The 19921-nt window shown below is 36.1% G+C and overlaps 1 protein-coding gene across 1 annotated transcript in view; it reads right to left on the minus strand.

Moving 5' to 3' along the window:
- The window catches only part of ZMYM2 (zinc finger, MYM-type 2), a 72772-nt gene that overhangs the window by 45263 nt on the left and 7588 nt on the right, over positions 1-19921 (minus strand). Inside the window, exons 2-4 of the mRNA XM_009890634.1 lie at positions 16412-16697; positions 12661-12826; positions 11658-11870 (exon numbers count right to left, since the gene is read on the minus strand). Coding sequence (XP_009888936.1) covers positions 11658-11870; positions 12661-12826; positions 16412-16697 — 665 coding nt within the window. The remainder of the gene's footprint in view (positions 1-11657; positions 11871-12660; positions 12827-16411; positions 16698-19921) is intronic.

Below are 19921 nucleotides of genomic sequence, written 5' to 3' on the forward strand. Positions count from 1 at the left end.
AAGGACTGAAGGGGGAAGGAACAGCAAAGCCTGTTTCACAGGTGCTTTGCTTTGTTCAGAGTAACAGAAGCTTCAATGGATATCTTTGGACATAAATATATCTTTGGATATCTTTAACATTTGAGAAATAGATAAATCCAATCTTACAGACAGCCAGAGAATAAACTTACGGTTTTATAACATGTATCATCTTCCCTATATGAAAAACACGTACATACAAATGTACAAATACACAGGCATCTGCCACAAACTGGGTGTAGCGCCTTGCAGAGACCAGCAAAATTTCAAAATAACACACAATTTTACAATTTCCACTTGCTGCTTTGATGAAAGCTTTGCTGTAGATTTCCTCCAAAAAGGCGTATGTGTCAAGATATCAAGCTCCTACATAGAGGAGGGTATTTTTTCCTTCTCTTCTTACTTCATTTTTTTTTCTGTTTGCCTTTAAAAATGCTACCCAGCACCTACTAGTCCTCCTCATCAGCCACAATATTGTCAAAATTCACACTAAGTACCAAAACCAAAATGCAGCAATTACACTGTTCTATGAGTTGGAGCTATTCTGCTGACACACACACATCTCTGCCACGCTAGTACACAAAAGCAGGGCATCAAGAACACTGTATTCTGCTGACACACACACATCTCCTCTGCCACGCTAATACACAAAAGCAGGGCATCAAGAACACTACAAGTTATATTAACAGTGAGAATATGGAGGTCACAATTTAGAAAGGACTTGACTTCTTGGAACAAGCTTAATGGACAATAACCATCAAAAAAATCTCCGTGCACCAATAGCTTTGGGACCTCTAGAATAAATCAAAATGTAAATCTAGAAGCACTGATGCAAACATGCAGACAAACAGCTTAACAAAGAACGTTCAGGAATATAATCAGAAAACACAGAAAATCAGAAAACAGGTAAGTGAAGCTTTCACAAGCTCTAGGTCTGAAAGGAAAAAAGGAAAAAAAAAAAAATCAAACTGAGAGTATGATGACTTCAGACAGCAAGATGAAAATATATGTTATAATAAATGAATTTATAGTAAGCTGATCAGAGCATAACCAGAAAAGATTCACTGTCTCAACAGACTACATGTTTCTACTTGAAAGCAGACATAGCTTTTGCTAACCAGCATCTCAAATATCTCATTATTTAACTTGATGTCAAGAGAGGATCATGCACACAAAGCACAGTGCAGCAGCACATCTGTCACTTCTGAATTTCAAACACCCTTATAATACTGGAGTAGTTTACTGATTTCAGCCTAGATCTTTCAGACTTAAAAGCAACATGAAGAATCTTTATTAATATCTAGTAATAATCTAGCAAAACTCGATCTAAATTATCACAGCTACAAAGAACATGACTTTCCAAAAAACATTATCAAGAATGCAGAAGATTCTGTGGGCAGAAACAAAAGCATGACAGCAAAACTCTCACTTTATTCTTGTCACAGCAACTAAGAACAGTGGTTGAGCTCTTCTGCATTATTAGAAGTTTAAACATGTTACACAAGTGAAGGAGATAGGATATCAGTGAAGAACAAAAAAATTAAAAGGCCTGAAACCTCTTCAAATTTATTGATTCCAAAACCTCATAATCATCGTCTCCTCCAAGCTGAACTTCTTGCATTTTTATTACTCTTGCCAGCACTCAACTTGCAAGCTTGAATATTAATCTTCAAACTTGTAAGCTTGAATATTAAAACCATTCAAAAGCCAAGGAGTGCAATGCTGTTACAAAAAAAAAGATTAAAGCATACCTGAAAAGTATTCATCATTCATCATTACACAGGTGTCTCAAACATATTTTTTTTTTAATAGCCTAACTCAAAGGCTTCCTCCATTGACAACATCAGAGAACTTCATACTGTACTATCGCATACGTTTTTAGATAGCCATAATGCAAACCAAGAATTCTCTCTTGTTCTTAAGCATCAAATTTCTAGATGAGACTCTCTTCTCAAGGTTCTTGGGTAACTTAGATTTCTACTCTCGCATTCATCACAACATGTTACCTTTCATCTTTAAGAATCTACAGTATTAATTTCATTCTGTAGAAAAAAAGTAACATTCGAGAATCCTTTCCCTAGAAGTACCCTTCTAGCTGGAATAAACAAATGGAAGATTGACTAAAACTAAGGAGAACCATAGTATTACACAGGGCCGGAGAGCATTCTTATGATGTAAGGAATTTTGGCCTGAAAACAAGGTAACTTAAGAGGATAGTAACAGAACCAAAAATGGTATAATGTGGGGCACTATGGATCAACTATTCATTGTCTTTTCTAATATAAACAACTATGGGAAATCACATGAATATCAACAGAAGTTTAAAAACAAACAAGAGGAGGCAGCTCTTCGCATAACAAACAGCAGGTCAGCAGAACTTACTGAAGGATGTCAGAGACAGAAAAACTGCTTATTTGTGTTCACAAGGAGACTGGACAAGACTAGTTAAAGAGAGTTACTAAAAATAGCATGCAGGAACATTGCATAAAGTTGAGGAGTTGCCCTGACCTCTAGAGAGTAAGAAATTAAGAGTATACTCAGGGGAAAATATCTTAAGTACCTGCCCTGTTCTTACTCTTCCCTGCATGCCCACCTACATACACTGCAGGAGTCTCAATGCCTGATCTGAACCAGAACAGCTATTCTCATGTTCTTAATACAGAACATTTTTCTTTTTAATTGAGCACTTTAACCATCCTCAAGGAAAAGCGGGTGTTCAGAAAAGAAATTAAGGAAAATGTAAAGCTGTGTCACTGGTGTTGTTATTTCATGGTCAGGAGACAGAAGAACAAACTTCACTGGTAGAGAGAAAAACAACAAAGAATACCAAAATCTTCATTACTGACAAAGTAAAGAGGGAACAAAAAAAAATTACAAGACTTCCTGACTCCATATTTTAAACATCACTGCTTCATTCTTTGTTTCAGAAGTAGAGAAGCACAGAATCATGTAGATCAGAGGGGACCTTCAGGTCAAATGGAACCTGCTGCTCAAAGCAGGTCCAGAGCTGGTTGCATAGGATCTTGTCCAGTCAAATCAGAGCATCTCCAAGGATGAGCATTCCAAAACCTTTGTGGAGGATTTCACTGCCCTCACCAAAAAAAAGCTTTTCCTTCTATCTAAATCAAGTTTCCCCTTGCCTTCAAGTTGTCTGTTGCCTCTCATCATTCCACTGTGCACTTCTTCAAAGAGCCCAACTTTGTCCTCTCTATACCCTCCCATTAGATAACTGATCCTCCTTTAGCCTTCTCAAGGTTGAACAAACTGAAGTCTCCCAAGCCTGTCTTCCTATGTCAGATGCTCCAGCTCTCTACACATCTTGGAAGCTCTCCACAGAACTTGCATCAGTATGTCAACACACTTCATCCTGTGGAATCCGGGGCAGGGGGGACAGAGCACAGAAATCACTTCCCATAACCTGCTGGCTAGCCTCTTGTTAATATACTAATACGTTCCCCAGAGAGGCTGTGCAGTCCCCCTCCTTGGAGATACTCAAAAATCAAATGGACAAGGGTCCTGGACGACCTCTTCCAGGTGACCCTGCTTGAGAAGGAAGGGGGACAAGATGACCTCCAGAGGTCCCTTCCAACCTCAAGCATTCTGTGATACAACCCAGGATGCAGTTGGCCATCTCTGCTGCCAAGGGCACACAGTAACTCCTGTGCAACTTGTTGCCTGCCAGCACACTGAAGTCTCTTTCTCCAAAGCTGCTTTCTTGGCAGTTATCTTCCATTCCAGATGAAGTACTGGCTTCATCTTGCAGTCCCCATGACACCTCAATGGCAGGCAAAAGTGACTGTAGACAAAAACCTGCACATTCAAACTCGTCTCAGTTTCAAGTTTCCTTCACAGATAGAATTAACTCAGAACTAATCCACAAGAGAAAGTTACAAGAATTTTCCTTCCATGCACCACTTCTGGCAAATTCAAATCTAGAGAGTCCTATGAAAATATATGCAAGTTTAAGGAAAATTTTAAGTAAAAACACTGCTATCAAATTAGTAAGAAAAATTGTATGAATTAGATTACTAAGTACAAGAAAATTAAGTTAATCCAGAGGTAAAACTTCCAGAGAACAATGGCCCGATGCCCCCTGAGATTTGGAAGCTTGACGCGAAACAGTTTGACTAGACCTCTGACTAGACCTCTCCCTCATTACTCCACTTAGATTCTGCATTGAGATGACCTAATTTTAGCTAGATGCAATTGCATATTTAACCTCTTCCAAAGCATAAAGTCTAAAGTAAATGCAGAGGCCTGAATATTCTTCTGTTCCTAATATATTTGATTCTAATTCCACTCGTTCTTTCATGACTTGTTTGTATACCCTGTTAGACACTTAATCCTAGAAAGCAGGTCTACTTCATGATAGGTATCTCATGACAGACAACTGAGAAAAGATATTATAAAACACTCCATGCAATTCAAAAATTCTCACGAGTTACTAGTTCTATATACATTTCAAATCTTTATTCTGTCCACTAGGACAGTGCTGAACTTAAACTGGCAACTACAAAAGTCGCTATCAAGATGTAAGACGAAACAGATGAGTGGGATATATTCCAGCAACACAAATATTGTTGCAACAGAAATCCAAATTCCTGGAAATAAAAGAAAACTCACTTGGAGGGTTTCTGAGGTATTAGCAACAATCATTTTAGAAGGAGTCTTGATCTTCCTTTATATCTTACTGAAAGGACCACGAAAACAGAAGTCTAGAGCTCTTCTTGTGTACATCTGACTAAGAAGAAAGATAAAGCCCCAAAATAAATATCAGACCAATACTGTAACTTCATGGTATTTTAGAAGTAAGGCTCACTTCTGTTTGCAACTGAAACTAATTAAAGTCTGTGTTCTTGAACAGATTTCTTTCTGGCTGCAAGAGTGGTTCAATAAAGCGATTAGCGCCTTACATCTAGGTATCTGTGCTACAGACTTATTCTTGACTAAAAAAATTTGATCTGCTTCACATGCATTCAAAAGGATAGAGGGCAGGATGAAGAACATGCCTACAGTGTTAAGAGAGCATTCTTGCTACAACTTCTCCCATGCAAGGGCCAGTTGATCAAGAACACCAGAATACCGGCTGATCGCTACAATGCTGTGCAGCAGCCCAAAGATTTGTTTCCAGTTGACCTTCGCTGTTAAACTCATATGGTCCATGGTAAAACAGATCGGTACATACTTCTCAATCCAGGCAAACTTCTCGCTGGTAGCTTCACAGAATAACAGTTTCAGACTAGAAATAAGATAAATACTGGGAAAGCTTCTAGAAAAGAATATTCTGGGACAGAAGCGCAGTCAACGTGTGTTCAAATAGAAAGGTAAAGGAGAAAGAAGATAGACATTTTCTGTAAGTAGAAAAGCAAAGATATTCACTACATGGAATTCTATGATAACGGAGATCCATTAGTAAGGCAATCAGGAAAACAGGAGCTAAACTACTTCAGATATATTTGAAAGGATGGTCCGGATGGATCCAGAAGCAACACACATGTTTAAGAAGAGAACTAGATGTCAGCAGAATCTGTAACAGCAAAGAAAGAAGATACTGTATTATTTATTCAGTCTTTTGAAATAATGCACCCAAATCATCACTCCCTCTAGAGTAACTGTAAACTCTTCCCTGCTCCAACAAAAGAGACTAAGATTAGTAACACCTCAAAAGCATTTGCCCAAGTCTTTAGAGCAAAAGCTGAAGTAATTGCTTTTGTGGCCCTTGAACACCCAATGATTTGTGTTTACGTTTCATCAGCTGAACTTTGCAAACAGCCAAATCAATAATTTGTCCAGTAACTTTTCTTTGGCATCTCCAACTGTCAGTGCTCCCTCTTTCTGCCAGTTTTGTTGCTGCTCTTGACACTTGCCTTCATGCTTTCAAGAGAAGCAGAGCTGAAAACCCCTTCTTCCCATCCCTCAAAAAGCAAGTTACTCTTCCAGCTGAAACATTCAGCTAACGTCTGTTTTGCCTTCTCTCCCTCTTGCCTTCAACCCTGTCCAGTTACTCCAGGTACAGCAGTGCACGGATGTGGTTACAACCATCCAAACTCCCGATACCTAGTCATATGACCTCCTTACTCCTCTTCCTAAGAATTTCCTGTGCTCCCACAAAGATCACACCTCACAATTTTGACTGCTGTGAGTACTTTTCTTCAGAACTACAAAGCTGTTTAAACATCTCTGATATACATATCTCATTTTATCTTCTAAAATATTGATGAAATAACATCCTGAACACTTCACCTAAATGATATTCAGGTGCCTAAGGAAGCTGATTATACAGTTTTTATTGAAAAGCAGCAAATTCTACAGCTGAGGACAGACATTTGAAGCAGAAATAGCAAAATAAATGGTTCCAGAAACAAAAATAAATAAATGGTGGAAGAAAAGGTAGAAGAATAGGATAGTTTCTAGAAGGACTTGATTTGCATCAGAGATGCAAGAAACTGGAGGTATAAATACCAAGAAACCTCAAAAAAACCCCACACCACTAAGCAGGAAGAAAGAGGAATTGATTATTTCTTGGTTGATAAAGGTTTCTGTCATTTAACCATGGTAGATGGGGTAAAAAGCATCTACCTATCTCCATCTGTAGAAATGTACACAGTATCAGATTTCACTACTATCAGAGATTACTTAATACCAAACTAAGTATTACCTGAAGTGAGACAGAAGTGGTTTAAAATACAAGGAAGAGATTTCACTATTAAACCACAGTTTGAACTGGCTGTAACCGCAAAACTTGTCTTAAAGAGTTACCAGAAAGATTAAAAAGCTGCTAAAACTGAAAAGTCAGTATTTCTAATATTTCAAACTAAAGCAGCTGTTCAACTCTCACAATTATTGGTTTTGTTAACAGTATTTACTCTTGAAACAGACACTTGGAAAAAAGTTTACGAAGCAGTAACAACTGCAGGAAGCAGCAGATTTTGCTATTAACTGTACCATAAAAAGGAGGACAGATCTGTCTTAATAGCAAAGAAGGACAGAAAAAGAACCGACACTGCCCAGGACAAGACAAAGTTGAAAACCCTAGATGCTTCCACCAGAAGACTACGTGACAAGACATTCTATCACAGCATTCAGTGAGATTTAAACCAGTAGATAACAATACATTTTGTGAAACTAAATACAAATTCTGTATAAACAATGAACCACAAGTTGCCGAACTGATACGCATATTATTGTACACAGTGAAAGCTCCTAAACCCCTTCATACAGATGAAGCAGATGAAGTGAGTTTTAGGAGAGTTTCACAAAAGCAGTTGTTGGGCAAGCAGAAGAATTCGAAACAAGGAAGCACAACTGCCTGGTTGGGTTTTTTGTATTGCTTGTAAGTGAATAGCTCAACGTGATGGCATAGCCTGGTTAGTCTTGAAGCATGTTCAGTAGGAAGTCTTCATCTAATCCAGTCAACCAAATGCACTTCTATTCAGTAATGAATGAAATTTTCACTAGATGAAAAGGCACTGCAAGCATGTTCTCAAACTAAGAAAATACTTGTTTGGCTTGCATTCACCTGGTACTCGCTTCATCCCAGAGCTATTAAGAAGCAGATAAAGAAATAGCTAGAGCTCCTTCCCCCTTTTTTTTGACAGCACATGAAGACTTTTAAGAAGCACCCAAAGCAAGCAAAACCCACGTCACATTCTAACAAGAAAATTTTAGGTAAGGCACCAAAGCACAAAAAGTAAAAGAAGATTTTAAACTAGTAAAGTATTAAATGCTTTCATAGCAGAATCAAGAGCACTGTGAATCAGATCAGGCCAGTACACAAAGCAGTTAAAGACCATATTTTTTTAAGTAGACACAGACTCAGCTTTATCTTAGTTGAACAGCTGGAAATTAAAAGGTATGGTTGGCTTCACAAGCCAAGTCACAGAATTCAGGTGTTCCCTTAGAAAAAAGGTTGTCAAGTCTGTACCCAAATCCAGCAAGCCAGGACACAAACAATGTGGCAGCTGCCTTGAAAAGGAAGTTGACTAATTTTGCAAAGACAGTAAATTTACAATAGTATCAGAAGCAGAAACAATGAAACAACACATTTATGTGCTGTTGGTCAATGTGTCTTCATGGCAGGCATATCTGGGGTCTGTTTCAATTTGTTGCATAGATACTAATTTTTAAATGAATCACTAAAGTAAATTTTTAATGGTTAAGTTCTCATTTTAATTATATGAAACATCTACTTGAAGAATGCTTTTGGCATTTGCACAATTACATAGGCAGTTTAGCCACCTCCTTGTCAGATATGATCTCGGTCTCTTCTAGTGGTTTTTTATTCATTTTGTTTAGCATCATTCTTTAAGTCCTTCTTGTCCCTCTACATGTGTACGGTTTGAACTTCACTGCAACAGGTAAAAAGAACTTAAAATCTACAAGTAGTAGTCTTCTTCAGGTTTAAAAAAAATTAACCATTTCCAATGAGGATTTTGTTTTGATATTTTATCTAAATTGTCACTGTGATTTCATTTATGGAGGAAGGATTTTTATCACTGTTTTCTCTTTTTTAAGAAAACTTGACTTGCACTAAGCATCTTCATGAACGGCTGTTGTGCCATCAGGAAACTAACATGCTCTTGCATATAACCACAGTGAGCATCAGTTAGATCATGTCTATTAAAAAAAATTAAAAGAGTTATTACACAATTTATTAATCTATTTATTTTGCATAGCTATTTTTAATATGAAAGAAACCTAAGCTCTGTAGTGACATCAGTTTTAGGTAAGAAAGAAGAGCCGCTGCCTCTCAGCAAAGCAAAACACAGGATGTAATATTCAAGATTATTTGTGTCTCAGTTTTAAAGCAGGTTCTGAAACCGGTATGTAGAAAGTGAAGTGCATCCATCACTTTCAAAGGTGACTTAGGCACTTCAGAAAAAACCTATGCCCCACCCCAGAAATAACACTGTTTCTTACTTCTCTGCCTCGCACCAACGGTCTAAAGCAGAGTAAAGAAAACCTTTGTAGCTGATGGATTATTTGTACTCAGTGGCCATTCCAAGAGCCACAGTAATTTTTATTACCCACAATTTTAATTTTTTCATTCCAGGAAGAAAAAAATGTTCGTGATAACTTATTGAAAATTGATTGTTCAAATCAATGCAATATTTATTCAAAAAAATAGAGATGAAGTATATAGATAGGTACAAGTAATAAGAATCAGTTTTCATTTATTACTACTACAAACGTATAGCATATTGATAGGTGTTTGACATTTACAATGTAAACTGCTTAATACAAAGCTCATACCAGTAAGACCTATTTATTTTACAACTGTTTGCAAGAAAACATTCGCTAAAACTGTTATGTGACACAGGATAATCAGTTGTACAACACAATGCTATAATTAAATAACACATCAACTTTTCCTGTATTATCGATTCCATTGAGATAATTTCAGTATGTAATAGCGACTCTCCCGTAGTTTCTCCTTCACTGGTTCTCCTTTAAAAGTAAGACCTAATAAAAAATGTCCAAACAACATTGTTGCTACTGAATAAAGCAACCTACAATTTATCAATTGTGGCCCAATGAGTTGTCAAGTGATACTTTCCAAAGTCTAAATTCCTTTTTAAAAAACAGAATTCCTTGAATACATTCAGTTAAAAAACCTTAATGCAAATGGAAATTCAAACCTAAATAAATCCTGCTAGACAACTAAATATCCTCAAAATAATTGTGTTCTGAGCAACTCTGACACCTACAACAACATAAACTAAAAAACTTCTAGTTTTATGTCTTGAGTTTCTCTTAATATCAAAAATACCCCAAAACCCCCACACTCCAGGAACATTTGAAACCTACCAGTTAAGAATTACATTTAACCACCACTCCAAACCAGATGCACAGGAACGCTAGAATTAAGCTTCTCACAGCCTATTACAGTTCCTCAGTACCAAATATTTCCACAAAAGAATTAAGAACCTGCTTGAATAAAGTCTGCTGTCAGAACTAAATGCACCGAAATGCGTCTCAGTTGTAAAGGTTCTCTTAAGGATCCTCACAATAATGCACAATACCCAACACTACTTGTGAAGATTCCTGGTACTGCAAATTGCTCCTCCCCAAATCAAACCAGAACATACAACTTGCTACCCATATCCTTCTCATTCTCAGATACATATCTAAACACAAAAAAAAAATTTACAAAAATATTTGAACAAATAGCGTACAGTCTGTAAATGAGTGTTAGGTACAGATTTATCATTCGACCTCTCAAAATTCCACGTTCGTTTCATAATTCCATGTGCAGTGCATGTTATACTGGTTGTGTGGGAATGGCTCAAGTTCAAAGTTAATCTCATGCCTTTTTGTTTCTTCGAGAGACAGTATTCAACGTTTCTTCAAGTCTTTCCATGGCTTCTGGGCATGCCTATGTTTTTAGTATCTTGGAAACCTATCCTGTCCCTTTTGGTATAGCTGCGACAAAAGAATAACGCTTATGTTAAGTTTTCAGTTATGCTGTTTCCTGATTTGCTGTTCGCACATTGCATATATACAAGAACAGCCATCCCCAAAAGCATCAAAACTGAATGTCCAAAGAGAAAATACAAACATACATGATGCAACATTAAGCAACTTAAAACCATTCAGCACTGTACTCCCTTTTCTCTTGGATCACTGTTTTCTTAAAAATGGAAAGAGATGAAGAAAGAACCTAAACCAATGTGCAGCACTGGGGCCACTCACATATTCAAGTGTGAACTTCAAAATCAGATAAATTTCTTGCCAGTAAAACAGTACTTTCATATTTCATAACATTACCCCTACAAACTCAGTGCAAAATTTGCCAAGCAAAAATAAAAATCCCCAAATTGCATATCCTCCCCCCAAATATTTAATATTTCAGAGCTATCCTACTATACCATAAATACTGTAATAACATTTAAATCTTTAACAATGGTTAAACCTAAATTAAAACCTTGAAACCATTAGCAATGTTTCAGAGCTAAGCTGGCTCTGTAATATGTAAAAGACATCAGCATCAGATTTCTTGATTTGGAATTATATTTAACCACAACAAGTATTCTTATCTTAATAGTCTTATGAAGAAATAAAAAACAAACCAAGTAAAGAAAATGAAAGCACAAAATCTAAGACATGGAAGGACAAAAGTAACAATAAATTTTGAAATCCTATGCTATACAGTGAAGGAGATTAGACACAGTACAGGTACACAGCCAATATGCAATCAGCTAGAGCATTCTCATAGTTACGTCTAATCTGTATGCTCCGCACATCTTAGAATGTTTCTACTGCATACAAACAAACTTTTGTATCTCAAGAAGAACATCACTTAAGGTCCACTAAGTTTTTGTGTCAGGCTCGCTATTAATATACTCATTAAGTGATAAATCCATTAGAAAGAAATAGAATTTTTTAAAAGAAAGCTTGATTTCAGTGATACTTCCATTAATAACAAATAAGCATTTCTATTACAACAAGATCAAAAAAACCCACCAGTAGTAAAAGGCCTATTCCGGCTATCTTGGCCTCACTGGCATCATTTTCATTTTCAGAAGTCTTTGTTACTTAAGACTTCTAATGAGAAGTAAAACCATGTTATGAATAACAAGATAAATTTAAGGATTATTAATATTTATTTAATTTTAATTTATAGGTAAAAAAGTAATTACCTGCTTGTATTCACCAACGCAGTTCTGACAGCAGAATCTTTTCTGCTGACCATCAATAATAAGAATATTGTTTCCAGCTCCTTTACTAGGCAAATACTCCCCACAATGCTCACAGCAATTCATTATTAAACCATTTGCCATCCTGTATCTATTGAAGCAATGGTCACTGCACAGCTTATGAGTCATATTTTTAAAGCTAACTTCATGACGAATCTAAAAAATAAAAATAAAAAAGTATTCCATCACCACATAAGCATGAAGTTACCTGAAACTACCAGACAAGCCCAAAGTCTTACATTCAAGTACAATAACTAAAAACAGATTATACTAGCTCACATGAAAATTAAAACCAGAAATTGGGTGTTTCTGTTGTCTTCGAAGTTCCTAGAAAAAAAGATCACACGGAAGGATATAATAATTGCGTATTAGAGCAGGTCTATTTATGCAGTTTCATAAAATACTCAATTTGCAGGCTAACAACATGGCATACAAAGACTGGCCAGGCACATATGCTGTGTAAAGCAGTAGCCTGAACTATGGTGGGTCCAGTAACTGCATCAAAAGTAAATTAATACATTCACGAGAATTTAAAAGTACATATATTCTACATATCACTAAAAACATCTGCATAATCTTTTTAAATATGCAGGACAAAAATAAGTAATACAGTAAATACTGACTTTTTTCAACAGTAATTCTTCTATGTGGGAGATCTGGGTTATAATTACAAGATTCTATGCCTAAAATTTTTGACTAGCTACAAGACATCACCAAAAGGCACTTCGAGTTCCTGAAACAAAAATCAAATGTTAACCTTTTTGAATGCTCTCTTCCTTTAGTTGCTCTTCACGTACATTAAGCCTGCATATCTTAATATCTCACTGCATATGAAAATACTGAATCAGATTTTAGATTTCCTTATTTCCAGTTCTCTTATTTCAGAATGTAAGTTATTAATAGTGTCAGCATTGAGAAAGATAAGAGAAAAAACAGTCAGCCAGACCTCAGTTAGTTTACCACAGATAGTGCATCTTGACTTATTCAAAACTCCTTTAGAAGGATTCTGTTTATCTTCATAGAAGGATAAACATGATGTACTGCAAAACTCCTGGAAAGACTCACTTGAATCAACTTGAGCAACAATGGTACCTTTCATTGTTGTTATATCTCTGAAAGACAAAAAAAAATGTGTATGAATACACATACATTTAAACAAGAACACTTCACATCTTATCTTCCTTTTAATGTTTACATTTCAAACCAGTTTTATGAATGTACAGTTGTTAGTCATATGTCAAACATGAAGTTTAATAACATTTTCGCAACTACTGCAAGTACAATGCCTTTCCTGTGTAAAAACCTATTTTTTTGTTTGGATTTGGGTTATTTTTTTCTCATTACATTATTCTAGAACTAAGTGACTTTAATGCACCATTAGGAACCAGCTGTGGCAAACTCAATCTTACACAAAAAAAAAAAAAAATCTAACAGAGCAAATTTAAACTAGCCCTTTTGCAACTTTACACAAAAGCTACACTTAAGTTTCATATGGAAAAAAAAAAATAAGCTCAGCTTTATAGTAAAAGGTAAGATTTATAGTAAAAGGTCTCTATTTGTATGTATAAAAGGTAAGATTTATAGTAAAAGGTCTCTATTTGTATGTAACTCCACCATTCTCAATATTAATCTCAGGATAGGATAAGGGGAGGAGAAGAGAAGGTTGTTTTTTCACACTTTAATGAATATAACCAAAAGCTTAAAACTCTACCACAAACTTGCCTAGAACTTTTATCATCTAAAATTTTAAAAACGTTAATTCCATCATTACATTAAAGCTCCAAAGCACCTGAACAGTTCATGCCTATAACTACACCAGTTCAATGCACTTAACCAGACAAGCATCCGTTAATAAAACAAATTTGAAACAGAACAAATCTCCTTCTAACCAAACATTGTTTTTCACTGAAGTTTAAATCTAGACTTCCTCAATTATCAATTGTATGCAACTTAGAAAAGTTGCTAACAGCATGCTTGTCAGTGCACCTTTATAATCAGATCTGCCAAACTTCTGAGGTCATTTCTAAGGTAGTTTCACTCCTAATCCCAAACTACAACATACCATGAACTAGAAGAAGCAAGGAGAAGAAACAAAAGCCTCCCCCCTTGCCATCTAAGGGAAAAAAACTATTATTGGCATACAGGAAATGCTATTGGGCATAATAAATTAAAAATTGATTGGGCACATATGGATCTCTATTGCCATCACAATGGGTCACCAGTTGGAAAAGACATGCCCCAGACACTCGTATCTAGGAGCCCTAAAACTAGGATGAGTGGAAAACACTGGAAAAATGTATGCTTCCCTAGACAGATTCTCCTGAAAAATCAACTTGTACTGCCCCTGGATATTAACACTCCCAAGTCTGCCTTCTTCCATCAAAGGAAAGTCAGCAGATTTTGGCTTGCCCTTGGGCAAGCTAGTAAGGATTTGTGTTAGGGAGTGTTACCGCTTCTGTTCTGCAAAACAAAGCCAGAGCTCCTGCCCTGAGGAGCTTACAGTTTCTGGCTGGATTCCACCAGGACTTATAAACACTATTAACTCATATGAAAGCACACATTAACTTGTATCAAAGGACGCAAATACAAAGCCAAAAAGAGTAACACAAGTCAAAAAATTATGAACACTAAGAATACCAGACATTTCCTATACTTTCCTTCTTACAGTAATTCCTATGCTGTTTATGTAGTTACAAATATTAAGAAGAGTGCTAGAAAAGTGGTTTACAACAAAATACGTAAGAATTCTGACTTTTTAGATGGGCTTATACAATTTTTAAAAATATTTCTTGTACACTTCACTTTTTTCACTTAAAGTAATCTACGTATTTGAAGGCAAATCTGAGCATTACCTCTGAAAGTGTGACCTATGACATATCAACTATTGTCTGTCCAACCTACATTGAAGATCTCCTGGATTTTGCTAGAATTCCCTTATCCTTTCACTGCACTGCAATTTGACAACATTTTGTCTGTTGTAGTAGCAAAAGAACACAGAGGCAAGTATGGAGCAAGAGTACGTGGTTTTCTACCACCAGGTAGCAAAAATTTGGCAGTAAAGCAAAAAAAGGCTGGATAAGTTTGGGTTTCACAACGAAGCCATGCTATAGAGGAACAATTTCATGTGTATACCACCTTCTATTTAACTGTGATTGAGGAAGCAACTGTACATCTAGTGGAAGAGCGAAGAGCAATATCGCCTCAAAAATTGTCAAAAGTGACTTCTCGGAGGTTCTCTAGAAATCAAATACACTAAAACTATTTTAAATAACCTCAAAAGCTAGAAATAAGGTATGTTCCTCATCATTCAAGATTTTGGGCAGTGTACGTAGCCTCTTACAATACACAGATAAGTATCTCCTAAGTTGCAAGAGAGCACAGATTTAGCCATGAATTTTCAAGATTTCAGTCAGAAATAAAAAGATTAGACTGATCTTCATCTTAATATATAATGCAGCTAGCTGAAGATTGTAGTCACCAGATTACTTTAAAAAAACAGTGGTGTATAAACATGTACAAGCCAACAGAAAGTGCACAATGCTTTTAACTAACTCTGTAGACGTGAGGGTTGAGAGAAATTGAGCTTTTACATGTATTTTAAAAAAGTTAAATGTTCAGTCTCCTAGGTTTTCAGTGTACCAAGATATGAATACATAAGATATCAATACTTTCTATAGTTTATTTTTACTGAAACTCAAGGGGGGGGAAAAAAAGAAAACTCAGACCAGTATCTTATGTCAGAATACAAGCCATTAATCCACCACACTGCATACTGAAGTAAAACTTTTTCACTAGTTTAAATCTAAAATTAAGCAAAGACCACCCTGTCCAAAACACACATTAACAAAAGGAGACTGTACTGCAAGCCTTTAGTTCAGCAAGAATTCATCATTTAACCAGTGCCACTGCAGGGTGTACTGGATTGAGAGTTTACTAGAAAAATATGAAAAAGTGCGAGTATCTCAGTACCCTGAAAGAAAAAGATAGTACAGCTATATTGTACACCTAACACTACAACAGTACAATTATGGAAGACTTCTCTTTGGCACTTTAAGTTTGGGAAATAATGAAAAATTACAAGTCAAACCTAATCAATAATTTAGAGAAAGCCACGTCTAGGTGTGCTTGTCACTCCCTCTGTACTGCCCACTTAAGGTACCTTCAGCTTCAAAAGTTGCCATAGTTCCCCCTAACTACAGGGAAATTCTAAGGCTTCTCTTCTCCCCATGCTGCCAACAGTTGGAGAGTTCCCAGGTTTCTTCCAGCTTCTTGCAAGTATCAGTTTCACCTCCTTTTAAAGCCTCAATTTTGTATTTCCATCTATCAAAATGAATGCTTTCTATACAACACAAGGTCCACTTATTCTCATAAAGGACTTCAGATATAAAGAACATATCTTGTCACAGGATATATTATAACTTGGACACCTTATCTTTATATAAAAAAAATATTTTTTAGTGTATTTGCTTTCATAGAAACAGCCTGCTATACCCTGAATTCGAAAGCTGGTTTTACTTTAATTTTGTAGCAGACACAGTGAGTTCAACATTTCCAAACAACATCAAAGCGACACTATATAAAGTACTTGTATAGTCAGATTTTATATCATTAACAGAGCAATTCTCATACATGTGTGAGAATCTCAAGTATTACTGGATTTATCTCCTAATACGAAACAAAATTTAAAAATCCCTTACTTTCTGCACATAACACAAAGTTTCTTTGGAGTGGGTTTGTGTGAGAATGATGAGAGGCAGGTAGTAGAACAAAAAAGGTGAGCTGATCCTTTTCGCTGATAGGCAGTCTGTCCCTTTTGTAAAGGCTTTTTGCAGTTTGCACATGTGACTTTAACCTGTTTAGAAGGCTGCTGCTGGGCAGAAGGCTGGAAAATCTGTTTAGGAAGTGATGCTACAGGTGACAAGGAATCCACACCTGGTTGCTTCTGATTTCTAGGGAAGGAAGCTGACTGGGATATCCAAGAATCTTCAAGACAAAAAAAAAAAACAAACAAAAGTAAGTGAACAGACATGTACAAACATATAGAATAATATTCACAGATCTACGACCATAAAATATTTTTTTTTTGTTGGAACTGACAATTAACAGAAGATGATATTTTAAAGGAAAATGCTGTTTGATGGTACCACTCTCCACTGTTACAAAGCTTCAGAATATGATGGTCCCATCCTACATCTAGTGACAGTGACGAGTTTTGCAGCCCTCAATTCACTTGCATGGGGTTTGCAAACCGGCAATTTTCTTGTCAAACAAAACTGCAATTATCAACTGCAATTAAAAAAAAAGGGGGGTGGGGGGGAACCAGAGAACATGAACTTCTAAACTAAGGTTTGAGATATAAATTCTGCAAGTTTGTAAGAACACAAAATCTTAGATTTTCATTAGTTATTTTGTTCTAAAGCTTTTACAAGCATTGTGTGCCCGGCCTCAGTGATAAACCCTAGACTTGGGGGTCCCCATACTAGTTTCCCAGGCTGCCTGCAGTCAGAGAACCAAACTGCAGTTAAAGCTCTGCATCTGGTATCTGCATTTACATCACTGATTCCTGTAAGAGCTCTTGTTTTCCTCAACAGTGTTTTCAATGCAATGAATACCACTTAATGTACAAACTGGCAAAGTCATGAGAGTTCCAAGTCTTCCTCAGTAGAAATCAATGAACCTAGAAAATAATATTTCATTAAGTTCTGGCAGTACACAAATCCATGACCCTGTATTTTAGACTCCACTAATCTTCCATCTCTATTTTTGGACAATAAGACTACTACGGAACAAAGTCACCTTTGCCCAATCTTTTGTAGCATAACATGCTACAGAGTAACTTGCACACGAGAACTTAAGTAAAACTTTTTCACCAACAGGAACACATCTAGAAAGATCACATGCTTCTGTTAAATTACATGCTCAGTATCTTGGTATGGAGCAGAACATACAGATCAAGAGGAAAAAAAACACCCCAATAAAACATAATTTCTAGGCTTTTCTCTGGAATTTAAGCTTTCATTTTAAATAATTATCACCAGAATTTAACAATAATGAGCTTCTGAAGAATGCCGAGGATGATACATTACTTAAGTGCGAATTAAAACCTGAATAGGAATTAATTTCTATCATAAAAACCATTTATATACATTTTCAATAGCATGTGTCAACTATCCCAAATACTATCACAGCACTTGGGACTTACCTTTCAAGCTTTTTATTCCCAGCATCTAGACCAGTGCTTCACTGTTATTTACTGAATAGCAAACACCTGCATAAGTATTACTGTATTTGGTAGTACTTGTGTTACTACTTTTAAGTAAAGAGTAAACACAGCATTTACTGTAACTAAATAAAAATACTGAAGCCTTGAACATCTTACTGCAGTAACTCGGTGTGTTCCCGGAGTGGTATTACAACTAGTATTAACAACCAAATATAAGAACGATTATTTTAAATTCTGTAACTTCATGTAACAAAAACCTTAATCCATAGACTTTAGCAACTGCCATACCTTAATCTTAAGGGACATTATCTTGGTCCATAACAATTCATTAAACAGAAGGCACCCTGTCCTCATACTATTTTGTGAAGCCCTCTCTTTCTGTTTTATTAACAACATATTCTAGTGCATAGTTTTAAAATTCATTTTAGGGTAGAGTCCCAAGAACCTTTGTTACAGTAACAAACAACATATATTCCTTCACAAGAAGGAGATCATTTTCTGGTGTGTCTTTGTAGATGTCAAAAATGTTCTATTTCTCAGACGTGTAAGACACATTGGAAATTTACCCATTGTAACACTTGAAGGCAAATAGAACTGCTGGAAAAAAGAGGTGAGGAAAAGAGGGAAATAGAGCAGAATGAAACACACTCCTCTTTAAACCATTAAAGAAATTTATCTTTGAAGGCATAAGTATCCATACTGACAAACTAAAATATGTTACCACGGTGCTTAAAATTAAAATTCACTTGACTGCCCTCTTCAAACTTTTATATACTATTATGTCTACTACCTCAGATATATTTATATCCTGGTAGCACCTTAACACTTCAAAATATTTTCAGATTCTCCTCTTTCCTCATAGGTTTCAAATGGGAACACACTGTATCTCTTATCAGGATAACATAGCATGTGCAGTAAAGTTACATGTGTGCTTATAGTTCCAGTAGGGCTCAACTGCCTCTCATGAAAACTTGAGTATTCTAGGCTTCTTTTGGTTTAAAACTTTTACCATGACTTCCCAGTACCTCATTAAGACAACTTCAATATTTCCTGAGGTATCTTAAGGCTTCAGACAGCCTCCCTTAATTGACATTTTGTTGCATTTCTCCTTCCACAAACATACCACAAGAACATCTGAAGATCATCTTGCCTTTTTTTTTATTTTTTGCTTTCACTTCTTCCACATCACACCTTCATAGACATTATTTCTTATATTTTGACTTTTCTTCACATCTCACTTCTTAATCATGTTACCTCCTCCACTTTATATTCTATACAAAGAATCTGTAAAATCTGTTTTTCTTCTCCTTGAACTGACAAGGTGTATCACACTTCCTCAATTGGTTCCTCATAAGTTTCACTGCCCTTATGTCTTTATCTTTCAGGTTCTTATCTGCAATTCTTTTATGGCCAAGTTTATGAGACTGTACAGTTTTATGTTCAATTTCTTCTTACTATAATTGCTGTTTAGGGTGTTCCCATTCTTTCTGACTTGTTCCTGCTCTAAACTGCTATAAAATTATTCCTTACCCTCATTTGAACCAATACATGTATTTGTGGAGCCATCTTGCAAAAATGGCTCCATGGAATTATGTCTTTTAAAAAAAGCTGAAAAAAACGTATCAGCACAACCTGGGGCAGAAGTGGGGAGGAAGACAGTAATAAAGTTTTACAGAGGTATGCAGCTCTTGAAACATATTCAGCTACATCTGCATTTATGACCTGGTTTAGATCAGGGCAATTCTGAACTGCATCCTCCATTTGCAACGTGTTGGTTCTGGTTTTGGAGCAGTTTTGATGCAGAAAAAACTAGATTCCATTCAGAAAAACAAAACCTAAATTCCAGTCCAAAAGCACTTGAAACTCATCTACATGGACTTCTGGTAGATGAACAGGATTTCTCCAAAACCTTTGATATGGTCCCCCATAATATTCTCCCTGCTAAATTGGAGACATGTGGATTTGATGCATAGAGAACTGGCTG

The sequence above is a fragment of the Charadrius vociferus genome, unplaced genomic scaffold (genome assembly GCF_000708025.1).
Source record: "Charadrius vociferus isolate BGI_N301 unplaced genomic scaffold, ASM70802v2 scaffold278, whole genome shotgun sequence".
Classification (NCBI taxonomy): Eukaryota; Metazoa; Chordata; class Aves; order Charadriiformes; family Charadriidae; genus Charadrius; species Charadrius vociferus.